General features: G+C 37.9%; 1 protein-coding gene across 17 annotated transcripts in view; it reads left to right on the top strand.

Annotated features, from left to right (window-relative positions):
* Positions 1-19,410, top strand: part of TENM1 (teneurin transmembrane protein 1) — an 838,901-nt gene that overhangs the window by 603,031 nt on the left and 216,460 nt on the right. For 14 of the 17 annotated variants that reach the window (XM_068204864.1, XM_068204871.1, XM_068204873.1 and 11 more), the window contains one exon: positions 3,953-4,231. In XM_068204864.1, the coding sequence (XP_068060965.1) occupies positions 4,015-4,231 (217 nt within the window). In that variant the 5' untranslated portion in view covers positions 3,953-4,014. Of the gene's footprint in view, positions 1-3,952; positions 4,232-19,410 lie in introns of those variants that run through there. The other 3 variants (XM_068204878.1, XM_068204877.1, XM_068204879.1) reach the window with 3 other exon arrangements.

Raw genomic sequence — 19,410 nt, 5'->3', positions numbered from 1 at the left:
ACGTAATATTTTTCTATTGTATTTTTATTACATATTTTGTGAAACCTTTCAATAACAGAACAGTGATGGAAAGGGCAAAAAAGTGCTACTTGTGAGGAGGAGAGCATCAGACACTTACAGAAAGGTCACTTACAGGAACTGTAAGCTTTTATGAGACTTTATCATTTTGCTGACAAGGTCAACTTGATATTGATTGGCTGGGTGTTCTCTTTAGTTACTTGAGGGCCAGTTATTTGAAGAAGCCTGTGTTAACATCCAGGCAATATTCTTCATACTCCTGTCCTGTTTCAGTGTTTTGAGTTGCTTACTGTATTGTATTTTTCCAAAAAAAATACGAAATAAAGTTCAAGTATTTGATTGCCAGTGTTTAAATTTAGGTTATCATACCGTATCATCATTTGTTAAATTTAACTGAATTTCTTACTGTAGAAAAGCTTTAATATTTGATCTGTTTTACATCATGTGTTTCTGATGCATAAAAGCATTTTTTTGATGAAAAATTTTCTGAAGTATTTTTTCTGTTCTTGAAAATTATTTATCGCCTGCTCTCATGTCAGGCCTGGGTGGCTGTGGGTTTATGAGACACTAATGCCCTAAGTAAAAAATAAAGGAAGAAGCTTGGTCCCTGTGAGAAAGGAAGCCAAAGTGTCCTGTGACATTCCATGCTCTGGTGCTGTATCTTTAGTCCTTGTGTGAGCCTTTAGTGCTGCTGCTGAGTTTTCAAAGGCTGTGGTAAAATGGGGTTGGCATGGGGAGGGAAGAGTTGGGCAGGTGAGCTAAAGGTTTTCTTCCTTCAGGTGGTGAATGAGTAGGTGAGTTGGGATGTGTCTGCATTACATCTGTGTCCATTCCCTTCCACCACAAAGGGTGTAAAACTTCATGCTGGGTCTTTCTGTCTGTGCAGAGCGCGCTGACAACGATGGGGATTCCAGCCTGGTGCTGATGTGGCTTGCTGGTCAGAGCTACAGTGGGAAAAGCTGAGCTGTGGCCAACACGTGTGCCAGGGCCTTGCCCCCTGCTGCTGCAATTGCAGCAATGGCAGCAGTAGCATCCCTGAGCAGGGGCAATGGGGTGGTAGGGTATTCAGAAGTTGGCCATATTTTTTAATCATCTTTGTCCTTTTATAACAAGGCATAAGAAAATTATATCTTTTAAGGGCGTATTTCATTCATTTACATTTGAAAAAATGCACATCCTTTACATAAGAAGGCAGCACAGTGAAAGTACCACAGTGAAAGAGAATACACGGGCTATGTATTTAATATTAATTGCTTACATTAAATTATTTCATGTCTGCTGGCTTGGTTATTATTAAATATATTCCTGCAGTCCTCACAAACTAAAGACTTTGGTTATTAAATCATGTTTTAAAAGAATACAGATAAATCTTCCTTAAGTAGTTGTTTACTGCAACTTAAGTTTTACAGGTCTCTGTGCATCCTAATAATTTTTTATTTCTTGTTAAAAAAAAAATCACTTGAAACCTCCCACAAATTAGATGCACAGCATCTTTTAGGGGGAACTTCTGTGTTTTGGTTTTGTTGGGCTTTTTTGTTTGTTTAAGTAATGAACCAAATTCGTCAGATTGATGGTTTTGCACTTTTGAAAGCAGGATGTAGTGCCCGTGTCCGAGGCTGCTTGCACTTGTTGCCTTCCTGGCAAAATTTATTTCTTCTCTACTGCATCTTCTTAATAGAGGCCCTTAATTTCTCCTTGTTTTCCTCTGGCTTCTGTAGCTTTGTCTCCATTTATTCTGTCAGACAGGATATATTGGAAGGCTTTTTCCTGTCAGTAACCATTTCTACAGAGTCGTCAGTTCATCTTTTAAGCCAACTCCGTGCTTGGAAGTCACAGCCCCTTTGCGTTCTTCTGTCGCTATTAAAGCGATTCACAGAACAAGCACTGAACTTAGGCAATAATAGGCAATCTTGGGAAATAACAGTCAATTATTTAAGCAAGTAGCTTTGGAGAAGCAAGTATTTCTTAATAGGAACTTGGACAGAAGCATCTCATCACCAGCTGGGTACAGTGTATTCAACCCACTGCGCAAGTCCCTGTTCAGGGCTGCAGCCCCATGACCTGCTGTCAGCTGGCCTTGCTGTCTGACAGCTCCTTGGTTCATAGTTTTCAGTCTGTCTCTCTCTTGAAGAGTTTTTTATTGACTTAGGTGCTTTCAAGCCCACTTTGAGTAGGAGATATGAGTTGGTTTTCGTTTGGGTTTTTTTTTTTTTTTTTTTAATACTAGAGCTCTTTATCCAGGTGCCGTTAGTTTCTAAAGGATGGTTCCATGTCAGGTTAAAGGGCTGGACATAACTCCCTGAGAGTTAGTGTTTCAAGCAAAGACATGCCTTCAATCTCTTTCCCCAGATAACCTCCTGAAGCCTGGAAAAAGCAAAGAAAGCAAGGCATGTGCTCCACAGTGTTACTTCTGCTGTAATGGTGTGTCTCACTTCTTCCCTCCAAGGGTTCTGAGGGTCTGGGTTTTGTTTTTCTGTTACGATGTTAGAAGCCTTATTCCCTCTTCATATCATGTGTAGTGTTTTCCATTCCTGCTCAGGAAACTGATCCTTTCAAAAGTATTGGAAGGACACACAAGCAGGAGATGGAGTTCTGGAACACCGTGCAGTACCACCAGGTGTGTCTCAGACCTTCAGACAGTTTCAGAAGTTGGCCACTTCTTTAGCTCTCTCAGAAGTGCTTTCTGTGGGGTCTTTATGTTTACCTTTCATGTGTTTTCACTTTTTCTGTTTTGGTTTTGGAGATTCTGGTTTTATGCTCGCAGTTGGCAGTATGTGGGGTTAAAGTCCTTGTGGCAGATGGGAAATGGGCTAATATCAAACTGAGTATTAAACTTATTTCCATCTACTGCTGACCTTAAAATCATGAAGAAGCTGTGAGAAATTGCTTTCTAATTAAGCAAAATCTCTTTGAATTTCCATGGGGGTCTTTTTGTCTTCTAGAAATAATGTTTACACGCACCTTTTTTTGTTACATTTGTTTTTCTAAGTTATTAATTTCTGCTAATCTAAAAAGAAAACAACAGAAATGACCAAACTGAACAGAGTTTCGGTTTGTGAGCCATGCTGCTGTAAAAGCTGTGCCGTAGTCCCAGTTGTTTCATCGCAGAGTTTCTTAAATTTAGTGGTGAAAACAGCTCAATGAAGGCAAGCATACAGGGCAAGTGCCCCAGTTGCACTTGCAGCTGCAGTGCACGTGATTCTAAGGACATTGGATTTGAACATCATTATACAAATACATACACAAAACTCAAGATGCAGTTTGGAAGCTCCCACTGAGGATTTGTGTAAGCCCCCGTGTGGGCAGAAATTCAGATGGGAGATGAAAGGGAAGAAAAGGGGTTGTACTGCAGGGTGGAAGTTTCTTCCTGTTGAAATGTCCTCAAAATCTAAAAGGAAATGGTGTTTTCTGAAGCATTCCGTGCTCTTCTGCAGTAACAATGTAATATGCTTGTGTTTTTAAGAAATGTGGTGGTTTTCTAATGTCTGTCTCTTAGTCTTGATTAGATGTGATTCTCACAGGAGAATACTTAAAAAGAGTGAACTTTCTGCTTTCTAGACTTCATATTTTAAACTATATAAAATGTTATTTTCACTTAAGATGCATATGCATCCCTTTAGAGAAATAGTAACTGTTCCATCTTAACTTTGATACCAAATATAAGTTGTAATGTATTTTACATATAAGATACAGTTATTGCTTGGTCTTACGTGACAGTGCTTAAGATTTGGTTTTGATTTTTTCCTTCAAGTAGCTGTTATTTTAATTCTATTTTTAAAAGCCCAAACAGTAAAATATGACATGTTCTGTTTCTTTCCTGGATTAAAGTGATATTAATGAAATTAATTTGGTTTAAAGAAATAAAAAATGTATCTTTTTAACCTATAAGTATATAGTACATCTGAAATGAATTATTATTGTTGTTTTTTCCTAGGACTGTTTCCTTAAGGCATTCCAGTTGCTTGTTTTCATGACTTTGAGCCTGTTTAGTCAGAGATGGAGCAGATGGACTGCAAACCCTACCAGCCACTTTCCAAAGTCAAACATGAGGTGGATCTAACCTACACAAGTTCTTCAGATGAAAGTGAAGATGGTGGAAAGCAAAGGCAATCTTATGACTCAAGAGAAACTCTGAATGAATATAGCCAAGAGCTAAGACTTAACTATAACAGTCATAGCAGAAAAAGAAAAGCCATTGACCAGTCCACACAAGGTAAATAATTTGTCTACTAATTATGATTATTACTTCCTGATTATTCATGATGAAACAATATCAGGAGTTAAGCAAGCATTTTTTTCTCAAAAAGCTCATAGTATCAACCCACTTTTTACCTAGTTTTAATCATACTGTAATATCAGAAATTTAGAATTTTTTTTTTTTTATTGAAGAGAGTGTTTTTTTAGCAGGATGGACTGACTGGTATTCTAGAAATCATCACATGCTAGCTACAGACAAATATTTTCTTTAGTAGGAGCTACTCTTCTTGGTAATGTTGAGTGATTAATTATTTACTGCCTTTGCATATGTTGGGTGCATTTTGCTATAAAATCAACATTAAGGCTGCAGGCTATCTCTGCATGTGCTTACAAAGCCTGTGAATTAATTCAGATACAACAATTCTCTTAACATTTCTAATCATATAAATAATCAAGCAATTTAAAAACTGAAGTTAATTAGAGTATTGTAAGGAAAAAACCCAAGATTTAAGTTTCTGTTTTAGACTTTTTCATGATTAGGACAAATATTTGAACAGTGATGATGGTTGAACTAAGGTTAGGAAAAGCTTCTCTTTGATTAGAGACAGAAGCTAAAGACTAAGACTAAAGAAATTGAAGGAATGAGGAGAATTTACTGCAGCATTTCCCAACAGCCTCTGTGAACCCACATACTGCTTTTGTACACAGTGAGTACAGAAGGGGCTTATCTGCTGCATTCAGCTCTGTCCCCAGTCCAGGCAGGATGGTGGGAAAGGGAGAATATTTGTAGGAATCAGTGTGTCAGAAGCAATGGAAGTTCTGTCCCCTTAACAGTAACATCAGCAGGGTTCCGGGGCCAGTCACTCCCTGCTCTTCAAGGAAGTGGTTAAATGGCATTAAAGTGTGGCCAGTTCTTCTCAGCTAAAACTTAAGGTTTATTCTAAAAATTTAAGGTTTATTTATTTTTATTTAAAAACAAACAAGCCCAAAATCCTCAAACAAGCCACATCACACACACACCCTGCCCCCAAAGCCCTCGCTGCTTACTCAGAAAAGCCTTCTTCAATTTTCTGAAGATAAAAGTAATTATGTTTTTCTACAAGGAAATGAAAAATAGGTTTTTTGAAGATGGAAAATTTGTCTTCTTTGTGATGTGTAAATTAATGTGATATTTGGAACAGCCATGCTACATAGCTATTGCAGCATTTTTGGTTTTTACTGCAGATATTCTGCTTCAAGCCCAAATATTGGTGTTGTCTGAAAGTACCTGTAATTCATGGGAGTAATAATAGTTGGCTGCCTCCATCTGTGTGCATATATTCCCTCCAAAGAGTTATAAATCTGCTATTTTTGGGAAGAAAAAGTCATGAACATAGATTTCAGTAGAGGATTGTTTAGAAAACAGATTTGTTGTTTGTGACCTTATTTTGAGCATGCTGTGAGAGTTTAATTAACTGAGATATAGCTGTATTGTTGTACCTCTGGATGGTGTAAACTTTCTTGTAGAGCAACTAAGGAGATCTTGTAGATCTTAGAGCAACTCCCTCATTGCTGTGGCTGTGGAAGCAAAACCTCAGCATGGACCTGGGCCCTGAGGAATGCCAGGTCTGCAGTGCTGTGCTGCTATTGATATTCCTGTCAGCTGCAGCATCACTGGCTTGGGCACGTCTAAAAGGCTGGCAATCACTACTGTAGGCACCAGAAACCAGCCTCTGTGTCATGTTGAATTTATTCTTCCAGAACATTGCCTGTGAAAGCAATCACATTAATAATTTTGGAGAAATAGCCAAATTAGTGTGCATTTCTGTAAGAAGTTGTCAGGCATGAACTTGGCTCAGTTATTCAGGAGTGACCTGTAAGGAATCAGTTATGTGCATGTGCAGACCAGGAAGTATTTTGCACTCATGTTGTATGATTATTTTCTTGAAATTGTATGCTCCAAGATTTTTCCATTCAAATTAATTTTTATGAGATAATATATGAATTTTCATATCTTCTATTTTTCAAACATTGGTATTTTTCTTTTTGGACTAAAGACAGTCTTTTACTGCTTCAGACTGCAGGATGAGGCTTGACGTCCATGTTTCTAGAAAAATTACTTAAACTTCTAAAAATACTTTGCCAATATGCAGGGCAGGTCTTAAATATTTCCTTACCTCTTCCCTGAATTGTGTAGGTCAGTATGTTATTATTTAACAATGTGTTATTCACCTCAGACTTTTTTTTTAAAATCTTACTTGTGTGCACTGATTTGTAAAGATGGAGTTGAACCTGTACTAGAAATCACAGTTTCCTCTTGTCTTATGATAATGAATTCAGTTCAGAATAACTGATACTGTAATTGCACTGCCAAGTATATCCATTTGGCTTCTCAGGAATTCATCCTGACATCTTTCTAGTCATTTAAATCATCCTTTTTCTCTGCCACCATTTGAACCTGAATATTTGGCCTAGAAAGCAGTGCCGATTTGAAATATAAAACTGGTGGTACTCAAAATTCAAAGAGCAAAAGAGTTTGTAAAGCTGAGTGTAAAATTTCAGACTTCAGGCAGATATGATTGCAATTCTAGTGCAATCAAAGTATTTCCAAAAGGATCCCAGGTTTCACAGTGCAGGACCTGGAAGTTCCTGATGATTCTTGGGAGTTACTCAGTCAACTCCAGGAAAAAGGTTTGGATTTGAGCTATGAATCTGGATGAATCCATAAAACTGTAAATGGATTTGTTTTTAATCTATTCTTTTCTAAAATGCCTCATTAGAATCTTTAACAAGATTTTTCTAGATTTTGCCACATCTTCAGAATGTAGAAAAAGAAATTTAAAAAGCAAAACCAAAACCCCCACAGCCCCTCCTTTTCAAAGGGGACTGTTCTGCAAGGAGTGCTGTACTAGGCCAGTGCTGGAGACTTGCATAAAATAATTCTACCTACAAAGGCTGCTGGGGCATCAAAGGTTGTATCCCCAATTAGTGCCATAATGCTCTTCTTTAGTGGCATAATGTTCTTCTGTAGCTGCAGCTGAAATAGTACCCTGAGTGTGATGAATTATCAGAGTGCACAGTGAGGATAATACCCATGAACTTCATCCTGGAAAGGAGTGAGAACACATAAGAAACAGACACACAGTAACAGTCCTGTTAGGGTTGATAATGATCACTGTGAGATGGCATTCCAAGGAGCTCTAATGATGGAATGTGGGAATGAACTATGTCAGAATAAAATAATTAGTAGAATAAAATAATTAATGAAGAGAAACTTTTAACAGGATCAAGTGTAGAGGTGTGAGTACTGATCTAATTAGTTTTGTGAGAAGAATCAGCACTTCAGATATTTACGGAAATTGAAAGAATTTGTATTGGCTACTTAAGCAAGACAGGTTATATAAATTAGACTGGGCAGTCATCTGAATTTAGTAAATAGCTTCAGAGTAAAATGTGATTTGTTGCACAAAGTACTGCTGTATCTCAGCCATTACTGTGAAGATTTTTGTTATAAACAGTTTGTCTATTTCATTACTAGTGTCCATACTGAGGAATTATTTCTATGAGAAGTTTCAATAGGAATCTGAGATTATGTAAAATCATGGGTATTATGTTTGCACATATGGACATTCTGTATTAAACAGAACTTTACATGAGATTAACTTAAAGGAAGCATTTCAAGAGGTCATCCTGCAGAATTGAAAAGCACTGTTAGTGTTTTGCAAAACATTTTTTGTGTCAGTTTGAAAGACCATGTGATCGTATAAATAGCAAACATTGAAATCAGTATCCAAATATAGAATACTTAACTGTGTCTGTATTTTTTACTATTTTTACTCCTTACAATTCATGAAATTGTATCTCAAATGTAACACTTCAGGGATATTAATTGGTTGGTTTTACAGGTCTTGTAGGGAAAATATGAAAGGGAAAAAAACCCAAATAAGTATTGGATTGATCTATTGAGCAAGCAGTTTTTTAACATGCTGTTCTTCATGTTTAGTACTGGTGCCCTTTATATAGAGTCCAGTGCCAGCTGAATTGTGTCTGGTGTTACTTGCATCAGAAACTTGCAGTTATTTGACAATTTGAGATTTACCAAATAACACCACAGACTGTTTAAAGCACAGCTAAATTTTACTGGCCTAACAACTCAATGGGAGCAGATACAAAAATCTCCTGACAAAGCATCACTGACTCCAGAAGAGTCAGTGCTAAACATTTAATGTGTATATCTAAAAATGCATTCTCTTAGTAACTGGAAGGTTCAGAATCCTGCTTGTCTGAAGATATGTAAATCTGCAATATCTCATCCTGGCAAAATCATCTTACGAAGTAAATTCCTGGTAGACCCAATATTTTGTCCTTGAAGGACATGAAGTAGAACTGGCAGAAGTTGTCAGAAATGTTGCTCTTCTAGGAAAATCATTGATGGACCTGGCTGTGAGGAAAGAAAGTTCTTACAGATGCACCATACGTAGATTGCATCTCAAGCTTATTTGTGACATATTTACTTAATTAGAGCTGTTTTCTCCCACAGTTTTTTCTGTTTCCACCAAATCAAATATGAAAGGAGCTGTACTTTACAAATACTGGCAGTACAGAAAAGCTTTCTGGCTTTTAGGTTAATTATAGATTTGTAAGAAAACACTAGTTTAGAGGAATGAATTCCTGATAGGATAATCATCTGGGATCGAGTCATTGGCATGATAAAGTTTATTGATTGTTAACAATATGAGCATATGGCTGTAAATTTCTGGTTAGACAAATGTTCATTTCCTGGCAAGATAAGTATATTGAACTGCATTATGGGCAAGGCAAAATGGAGTTATTCCTCACAGGAGAATCCAAGAGCGAATAATTTCTGGTAAATCTGTGTGAGAAAATCAGCACTGCTAGTATTGTAGGAAATGACAGAGTGCCTCACAAAGATTTGGCCTATTCTGCTTTTAGCCCATTAAGAAGTAAGGCAACCCTTTTTGTCGACAGAAGCTCCAGATTGGTGACACGATTATGATTTCTGAAAAGCGCATGTAAAATTATCTTCAGGAGCAATAGGTAAACAGATCCAGCTAAGTGTTCAAAGTCTTCATCAGATGAACTCCATTGACTTCACAGAGTCCTGGGTCACAGTGTGAGAAAGCTCTGCAGCCTAAGGCCACTTCTGTCTCATCCTCTCTTTTTTAGCTTTCTGCTGTTGCCATCTTTCTGCCCTCTGAACATCCCAGCAACAGTGAGGATACAGAGGCAACAGAAATGTTTCAGTGCTGAAAAGCACTTTTGTTCCTAGAAGGGAAAAACCACTTCTGAGGTGCAGGAATAGGAGGTCTGTTTTGCTATGCATTAAAGTTCAGCAATTTTCGGCTTACTAGGAAGGAAGATTTAAACACATGTAACTCTTAACATCATATGACCAGTCAAAACCAGTTTTATTGGTCGTGCTAGACATAAATAAAAGGCATGCTGACAAGCACTGCTAGGAAATTGTCCTGTCAGGAAAATGTCATGGTGGTGTTCTGTCAACTGTGAAGCAGCAAAAGCTTTTTACATAATAACCATATTCTACTCTGATTCCAGAATTATGTAAATCCATTTAGGACAGCAGATCTGCTTTGTGTCTGTACCAGAGCCATGGACAGTTGAATTTGGGCTATATGTAGTATGTGCTTTTAGTAACAATTACCTTATTTTTAAATGGTGTGTAAAGGTTAAAAAAGCCTTTTTTAGATTCTCCCTTTAATCTGTTATACATAACACTGGAACAACAATCTGACAAACCACAAGTCTGTGGTCTTGGGAGCTCTCCCAGAGGAAACCAATGTCAGCAGAGTGATTTTTTTCATTGTTTTGATAGAGATTTGGAGCACTTATCTGGGTGAATTTAGGAGTCTATGCTTATGAACTTCCACGAAGAGCAGTTAGTAAAGGGGAAAATTTTATTGGGAGGGCGCCCCAAGTCCCTTTTTATTAAGAAGGTCCAGTGGTAACCTGGTGGTATATATAACCACTGGTATTTAGAGCTCCAGTGGTAACCTGGTGGCCAGTGGAACAGGCTGTTACAGTTCACTATCACTCCACCTGCTAGTTAAATATTTGGGAGACATTTAGTACTCATGTTATAAAGACTATCAAAATAAAATATATTACATTGGCTGTTTACTGACGGTGAAATGCATTTTTTATGTGTGTAGGTGAAAGGGAGATCATTTTGAGAAGGACAGGAAAAAGAATGTCAAAAGAAAAAAAATGCTCTTAAGAGAACTACTGCTATGCAGCCTTTTAGAAGCATGGTCGTTTTGAGCTCTTCAGCTAGGTGTAGTGACTTCTCTTGTTCCCTCTGTCTTCCTTTATGATGAGATTCATTGGTTAATGAAGGAAGGAATTTTTTTAACCTTTCAGCTGCATCATTTGTTCAGAGCTGTGCTTTGAGCTGCTGTGGAAGGTGTTTGCAGGACAGTGGAATGAAGCATTCCTGGGTACTATAAGAGGAAGTTAGGAACAGACTGATTGCAAATAAAACCAATTATTTTTACAAGCACTTTCCTTGAAATTCTGATTTAGTGATTTTTTTTTTTTTTTTTTTTTTTTTTAATAGAAGACTTCTGGTAAAATGCTGTTACTAGACAGGATTAGTGTAAGCACAGTTGAGATATTTTGTATTATTAGGATCTTCTTTCTCTTTTTTTCTTACAAATGTCAGATGCTTAGACTTTTAATGTTGTGGGGGTTTTTTTGCTAATTTTAGAAGATCTTCTGAGAACTGAAGCGTGTTATGTACCTGTGTGCTTTAGAGCAGACTTGAAGCATAATGAAGTGATGTCTGTGTAAGGGCACACAGTTTATCCCTTGTAGTGTTTCCTGAGAGGGACTCAGCTCAGTAGAGGGTGATTTAAAGGTCCTTCAGATTTCTGGGCTGCGGACTAGCGGAAGGAAGCGACAGCTAATAAGCTCCATCTCCTGTTGCTGTATGTTACACCATCTGCTCTGGGTGTTTATGAGCTTCATGTTGTCCAAAAAAAAATACATACAAGGCAAAGTAAAAGACTCCACACTCCTAAAGCTTTAGTGCATTGTCTCCTCCTGTATTCCCTTGCACAAATAGGGATTCCTGGTGTGCTGTGCTTTGTTTGGCTGGCTGTGTTCTAATCACGGTGGTGTTACTGTCTCCCAGAGAAAAACAGTGCCATGAGCACTTCCCTGTGGCTTCCTGGACTGCAGCCTTCTGCACTGTGGGGAGTATCTGCAAACTCTAAGGAAAGGAAAAGCAGCACTTAGGTTTAGACCCCCTCCAGATATTCTTTCTTGATTTGCCAAGTAATTGAAAATTTCTCTCCCTGGAATAACTGGAGTGAGAAAATATGTTTGTAGTTTGTACCTTCGTTTGAAATCTCATAGGGGGAATACTTTTCCTTCCTTTCATCAAATCAAAATACACGAGTGAATGGAATGTGCAGACACTTCTTTCCCCACAAGTCTGAAGTGGGTGCTCCCTTCCTAGATCACAAAGGTGTTACAAAAGCTTGTAACCTGCTGTCACCATTCCTGTAACATGGCTTCCAGTCCTATCTCAGCTGCCATCATCTCAGTGAAAAAAAATGCCTCATGATCAAAAATAGTTTTATTCTTTTAAGTAATTCTTCTGATTTAAAAAGCCAATATCTGAGAGAGGGGGAAAAGTGAGGAAAAAATCCTACAGAGAGAGGAAATAAACTAGTGAAGGATCACAGTGCATTTCCCCTGCTAAAAAATCTCATCTGAAGAATAAAAAAAGCATTCTCCCAATGTTACACAAGTTTAACAGTCTATTTGTCAGTGCACAGATACAAACTATCTGAATTTCCATTCTCTTCTCTGGATCACCAGTTTTCCATGGTGTCAAATGCCAGAAATCATAAAAGTAAAAATCAGAACGCAGGCAGTGTAACAGGAACCAAGGTATTTGTGGAGGACTCATCCATGGAAGTGTTCAAGGCCAGGTTGGCTGAGGCCCTGAGCCACCTGACGTGGTGAGTGCCATCCCAGCCCGTGGCAGGGGGATTGGAGCTATATGATCTTCAAGGTGCCTTCCAGCCCACACCGTTCTGTGGTTCTATGAGATATGGCAACCTTTACAGTAACCTCTGCCAAATACTGTTGGAATATCTACAGGCGAGACTTAAACTTTTGAGTTAATGTTTTGGAATTCTGTTTGTCAAAACCTGGAATTGTATCTGTTAAAAGTTCTTGTTATATTAATAGAGCCTCTTCTTATAACATTTTAGAGTGTCCAAGAAGATGTCAAGAGTTAAACCAAGATAGGAACAAGTCAAGGCACAGTGAGGAAGTGGGTGTCAGAGCAGGAGAACCAGCACACAGCTGTGCCCCTGCTCCACAGTCTGGTTTAATGTTCATTCTCTTGCTGTGTCTTTCATGTCACTCTCTTTGAAACCAAGAAGAACTGTCATTTTCTGGAACTAGAAATCTGGTTTGCTTATCTTCATTTGTAGAGCAGATGCTGAAACAAAATAACGTTTCTTCCCAGGGATTCTCATTTATGTATCTGTCAGAAGGTTTTGTATGTCTCAAAATATAAGAGCTGTCAAGAAGCAGCTCAGTGAGTCGATGACATTGCTGCATATCTAGATAAACAGTAGAGTGGGTGTACCCTAACCAGTGTAGACCTTGAATTAGTTTTTCTTTTGAGAAAGAGGCTCAAATTCTTCTGAACTTAGGTCTTTATGTGAAATAAACTGTGAATGTGATTTAAAATCAAAGGTTCCCTTTTTAAAGTTTCAGTTTTAATGGACACTGTTTAAAATCAGTTTCCTGCTGACTGTCACTCTGTAGGAAGGCTTTGCAAGTGGATGAAGTGTCTTTAGCTCAGATGGCTGAAACAACATGGAAGGAATAATGTAATGTTTAACACCAGCAGAACAATTCTTTCACTGCCCCCTTACCCGTAAGCACCAGTTACATAACAAAACATGTGAATACTGAGTAACATTGATATAGTCATTTCCAGCTGTAACCCCAGGAAAAACAGTCTGAGGACCTAGGAAAGTCACATACCAAAATACAAACGGTTGCTGTGAAAATCGCCAAGAGATTATTAGGAAGCCAGCAAATTCAGATTATAATATCAGCGCTGTGACTCATCAGAGGCAAGTGGTAAATTTTGTAAAAAACCTATGCTTTATTCAGTATTAATGTCCTGGAATTGATGACCTTTACAGAAGTTTCATGTGTAAGAACGAACATTAGCAACTTGACTGTCAAAATATTGTACTCAGAAATTGGCTATTATAGAAATCCTTATCTTTCTCTCTCAAAACTGAAGACAGTAGTATCTGACATCTGGATTCTGTGTTGCCACTGACTTTATCAGTGTGAGGTGCTTTGCTCCACGCTTGGTTTTTGAAGTGCCAAGGAAAGCCCAGTCCTGTGAGCCAAGAGTGTTCCCTTAGTTTTACAGACAAGGGAGGGCTGTAGAAGAAGCTGTTATTAGCTCAAGATCAACATCAGGTTGTGCTGCCTGTGTACATGAGATGAGACTGAAGTGCCAAAACCACCCTTCCTGCGTACCTGGGAAGGGAGAGGAATCTGGACCTCCTGCTGCTGGCACTTTTTGAACACTGCAGTGCAATGTGAACTGTGTTGATCTTTCCTTGCAAAGGAATAAATAACAAAATTAATTATTCTGTTCAGGTAGAGACAGGAATTATTTTTATAATTTCACCCCCATGTCTTCCTTCCATTATTTCTGTTGGAGTTTTCATATTTCATATTTGTTGCTACTAGTATTTGTTAGTAATACTGTAATTACTAGTATTACTATTTTTATAGGATTGACAGTAGTGTTGACAAGTTCTACCTGCATTACTTTAAAGAGCAATCTTGTACCTTACATTGTTTAGTCCAGAAAAATAGCCAGAAAATGTCTTGTGAGATTTTTTTTTTTTATATATAGAGATGCAGGACATTAAAGGAAAGGCAGAAATCAGAAATGTGTGTGCACATGCTTGTGAAGTTTAAACAAATTTGGGGTTGTTCTTTGTATTTGCAGTCAATTACTGATAGTTAAAGTAGATAAGTATTAGAAATGTTGACTAATAGTTGCCCCCAGAAGTATTCACCTCTGCGGCTTGCAGAATGTATTAGTAATTTCCTCTTGCTGGTGTTCCTTTTCTCATTTTGTACTTGGGGATGGATTATGAAATTAATTCATCTTTTACTCTCTCTGAAAGGAAATACAGAATTCATGAAGAGAAGGGCATGCTATGAAAAAATCCTTGCAAAATCCTTTCAATAGAGAAAGGAAAAAAGGAAAATAGCTGCCCGTTCTTACTGGATAAATCTTCATTTATGTGAGCATATCTTGGATGATCATCGTGCCTGTTACTTAGTGTAAGAATAGTGATGAAAACACAGTTTCCACCTGCATAAACAGCATTCCTTCTCCCATTGTGCCTGCAACCACATAAAGAATATCTTGGTTGCTTTAAATATATTTCATTTCTCCTCCTGTGTATCCAAATTTTCTGAGCCAGTTCTATATTCAGTAACACTTAGTGATTGCTAGTGAAAAAAGTAAAATAAACAAAGTAATAAATTGACTGGAGTATCTGTTTGCACGATGTCACTGAGCACAGCGTAGTTTAATGTCAGAACCCCCTGTGCTCGTGTCTGTGATGAAGGACACAGTGTGCCCTTCACCTGCCCAGTCAGCACAGGCAGAACTTTCAGCTTTATGCTGTTTCTGCAGGTAAAGCTAAAGCTGAACACAGTAACTTAAACATCCTTATTCACCAATGCCTTATGCCAGGGTGGTGTTCTGATATGCTGATGATGGTTTGCATTGCTTCTCCAACATTTAAGCTTGGCTTGAGGAATTTTCGCAGATACTTTGGGATTTTTATTGATTTTTAAAAACTAATTTCCTAGTTATTCAATTCCTTAATAAATTAATCCATTAATTTTTATAGGTTTGTGGTTTTGGTCCTAGGAGAAACTATATGACACACAGTTTTGTATTTTGCTGTGGTCTTTGGATTAAGATTTTCTTTTCTGAAGAATTTTACTGTGAAGATACAGGAGAAAATTAATTTTGTGTGTCTGTTTATGGATAAAAGTTTGAAAAAATCATGTTTTTAATACTAATTCTATATGAAAATAGTCCTTTGCCATTACTAGTTGTACTACTGTAAATCACAAAATAATATTTCTTCTTTAACAACAAAGGAGTGCATTACAAATTATGTATTGTGCATGTGTCAATACATAACCTTGAGTAGTGTTTTGTCAGAAGTGTGTAATTAGTGGCTTTGGAAAGGAAATATTTGTAGGATTTATTTGGTTGGTTTGGTTTGCGTGCAGATTCTCAAAGGAATAATTGAGCTGTTGATTCTAAGGATATGATTCTTCCTGGTAACAGTGAGAATGATGCCTATAGGTGTGAGTTTAAGCTGATACTGTAGCAGCAATTACTTAAGTTTGCAGTTAATTGTTGAATTGTAAGCTATTGATCTGTATAGTGTTGGTGTTCAGAGATGGATGCTAATAGTTTACTTTTATTGTATGCTTAGGAAACTAATCTGCTTTCAGACAATTAAAAGGAAGAGCTTTACTTACAGAAGCATTTGTGCATCTTTATGTCCTAGCTGCTGGATCAGACTATGGAAGATTTCATTGTTTTTAAAGTATCCCTTGGCTCCTCCTCTCACTTCTTCATTGGTAGCATTTGAGGACTTTAGGCACACATTTTCTTTGGGATTTTTTGCGGGTTTGGGTTGGCTGGTTGATTGGTTTGTTTTCTCCCAGTCTCATAACATCTATTAAAAAAGAAGCAAAACATAAAAAATTTAAAGTGTTCTACTTCAGTCCCTCTGTCGTGGCTGTTGTGCTTTTGGGGCAGTTGCCAGGTGTTCAGCTGGCTGGAGGCTTGTGCTGCTCACAGAGAAGTTGGCAGAGACTGACTGTACCTTTAGAAATGGTTGCCGCTGAAAAAATTTATTACTCTAAAAAAGGAAGGTGTTCTTTGACAGAGATTTTGGAGTTGAGGAGAAAAGGAAGGGCTGGCATTGGGTAGCTCAATGCTATTTACTGCTTGCAGAAATAATAGCAGTAATGTATTTCTTGGCATAGAGGTGGGCATACATTTGGGAATAAAAAAGCTATTTAGCTAATTTTCAGCTTGTATTTACAAACTATAACTATAACTCTGCCTGCTGCAGGCTGTGTCTCCAGTTCATGAATTCCTGGCACTCATCTGTGTGTCATACAGCTGCACCTCGGTACAAAGTGAGCTGTGTCAGCTTTGGCCAACTTCTGCCTAACATTATCCCAACTCTCCAATGAAATATTATTCAGCCTTGAATTCACCCATGTGATGAATATTCATTTCACAGGTAATTATTGTCATCCCCGAACAGCTCTACTCACACAGACCAAACTTCTCACGCAACCCATCATTGCTGTCACTGTTTTGGCAGCACAGAGCTTATGATTCCTCATGCTTTAATAATGCTCCATCATCTGTGCTATCAGATTTGGGTCAAATGGCCATCATAAGGGTTAGAAAACTCTTCCTTTATGCAATGCTTTAAGAAAATAGAGGCACCTACCACTTATCTTTGCATGTACTCCCCTAAGTCCTTCACTTGAGCTAACAGCACAGTGGCCACAAACAAGGTGCTTGTTTGCTGTACCTTGGTGCTCCAGTTTAGATATCCAGTGCGATCAATTGAGTGTTCAGACATTATATTTCTGCATTTTTAAGTTTTTCACCAAGATTGTTGTTACTAAAAGAAATCTCAGTCCTTAAAGTGGATATAGAAATGGCTTTATCTCAAGTGAGTGGAATAATGTTGCTAGCAAGTACCAATATTTCAGTTTAATTTTACGATCTTTTTGGAAGAATTATATGTGTAAAATATCTTTTAATGGCTAATAGTCCTACAAAAGGATAAAAATACACAAAAACACTATTTTCTTTCTATGCTCTAAGTATTGCTATCGTTATTATTAAAATGAATGAAAGTGCTCAATAGCTACAGTTATAGTGCTAAGAGATCAGTGTCTGAACTGGTTAGAGTTCAGCAACAGATTGTTTGCAAATGAGGCATTTACAAACTTGATGTCTTTGACAGCATGCAGCACAATTTTACAATGTTTGTATCATTATTTTTTTTAAATTAGCCTCAAAACATGTTCAACAAATTTGTCCGTTATGATTTCAGCAAGCTAGTCTAAGCAAGAAAACAACTGTACTGAACAGGAGAATACTGACTTGTAACATTTTCTGGCCAATGTCTCTTCAGTTAATCAGTAGGAGAGCACCTGACAGGCTGCTTCTCACTCAGTGTTCAGGTGTCTGTCCCAGCATCTGTCCACTGATTCCTCATTCTGAATTGAAGAAAAGCAAGGAGATGTGGGAAGGGAACAGCTGAGGGGTGTAAATACTCTTCTGAATGTGTATGTTGTTGACAAGATAGTTCAAATAAATACTTTTTATTAGCTTGGCAAAAATAGTTCTTTGTCCCATATTCACTTTCTCTTTAGCTACATGGCAGGTCACTGTTCATCCTGCTTAGGTTTGAATTACCCTCATGTTCACACCCCCTGAGTTCCAGCCCATCTTTCCCTCCTTCTCTCTCCACTGGGAGTGCCAGCACTGAAAAATGTCTGCTCCTAATTCAGTGCTCAGTTCATGTGCTCTTTGGAATAGGACCCAGGCTGGTTTCTCAGAGTTCCCTCTATCTGATTAGAGTCAAGGCAGCGAGGATCTTGCTGTGTTTTTAAAGATCAGTGGTTTAAGCTCCTATAACCAAATGTTTTGGGGCTTTTTCACTTATAACCACTTCTGGATGTGCTGCTTGCATCCTTTGCCAGTTGTCCTGATCAGCTCTGCTGTTTATTTCCCATTTGCTCTGTCACTGCTGTGTGTAATATTGGACACAGCACGAGATGGTGCAGCTCAGGAAATGGTGAAGCAGCTGGTAGGGAAATGAGACAATAGTAAATGGAGAAAATGTGAAAAAAGGCAAAATCCACATGTGACTTATACATTCTGTGGGGATCTGGTTTTTGGGAAGACTCTGCACTCAGCATATTTGCATGAAACAAATTTAATAGGAAAAAACAATGGTAAAGGGTTTTTAGGTGTAGTTAGCACATAGAGCTGTCTGTTAGAAGAAACCTTTTTACAAAGGTTCCTTTCTTCTTGATCTAAAAAAACCCTTGCATAACTGGATATTAGCCTGGGATTTTTTCTGATTTTTTTTTCCCTGTAAGATAGTTAAACTGAAGGAAAAATAGACAATTCTGTAGACTGTCACTAAGTATCTCTAAAATACAGTGTTTATTGCAAAGAGAATATGCTATATGAGTCAAAATTTTGTAGTTTATAGTTATAAGTTTTACGTCTTTTAGTTTTGGGGTTTTTCCCCCCCTCCTTAATATAGTGAGTGCATGTGTGAGCTGGGTTTTTCAGTAGAGGAAACAGTTGCTGGTGCAGTCCTTCTAGAACAGCCAACAGCAGAGTTAACTGTATTTTTACAGAATAAAACCAAAATAATTGAGATACTGAATGGTCCTATAGCATTCCTTTTCTTAGATCTCCAGCATGATTGAGAATTGCTCAGGTGAGGGTGGGGCCATCTTCGTCTCAAAACACCTGCCTCCTTGGCATGTATTAAAGTACATAAAGGTTCTCTAAATCAAACTTATACATTGTGGTTTTTCCTGATTATCTGTGGCCTTACTGTTTGAATTCTGCACAGATTCTTTTAGCAGTACATATAAATGTCGTTGAACATGGTTTAATACACAATTGCTCTCATTTTTGTTTGAATCTGGTGTTTTCTCTAGAGTCTCTGTTTTCAGTGCTTTCTCCCTTATGTGTGCCTTTTCTGATCATGGCTTAATTACATTTTAAGTGCCTTCTGTATTACTGTCTCCACTGCCTCAATTAGTTCACCTCCAACTGTGTGAATATTTTAATAATGAGGCACAAAGTATTTCTGGCAATACAGAGTGTGAGCTCTGCTTATCAGCCTATGGCAAGCTTTCCTTCAGGGCATGGCAAAGTTTACAGAGGCACTGTAGGTTAATGTGTTAGTGCCATTTGGGTTTGATTTATTTTCTTTGGGTTAGTCTCAGCTGCAGTGCAGGCTCTTAACTTTGACTCTTCCTGAGCATCATTGATTGAGCACCTTTGCAAAACTGAGAATTATGGAGAGC

The sequence above is a fragment of the Anomalospiza imberbis genome, chromosome 14 (genome assembly GCF_031753505.1).
Source record: "Anomalospiza imberbis isolate Cuckoo-Finch-1a 21T00152 chromosome 14, ASM3175350v1, whole genome shotgun sequence".
Classification (NCBI taxonomy): Eukaryota; Metazoa; Chordata; class Aves; order Passeriformes; family Viduidae; genus Anomalospiza; species Anomalospiza imberbis.
Note: the sequence above shows the minus strand (reverse complement) of the source record. Positions and strands in the feature narration are given on the sequence as shown.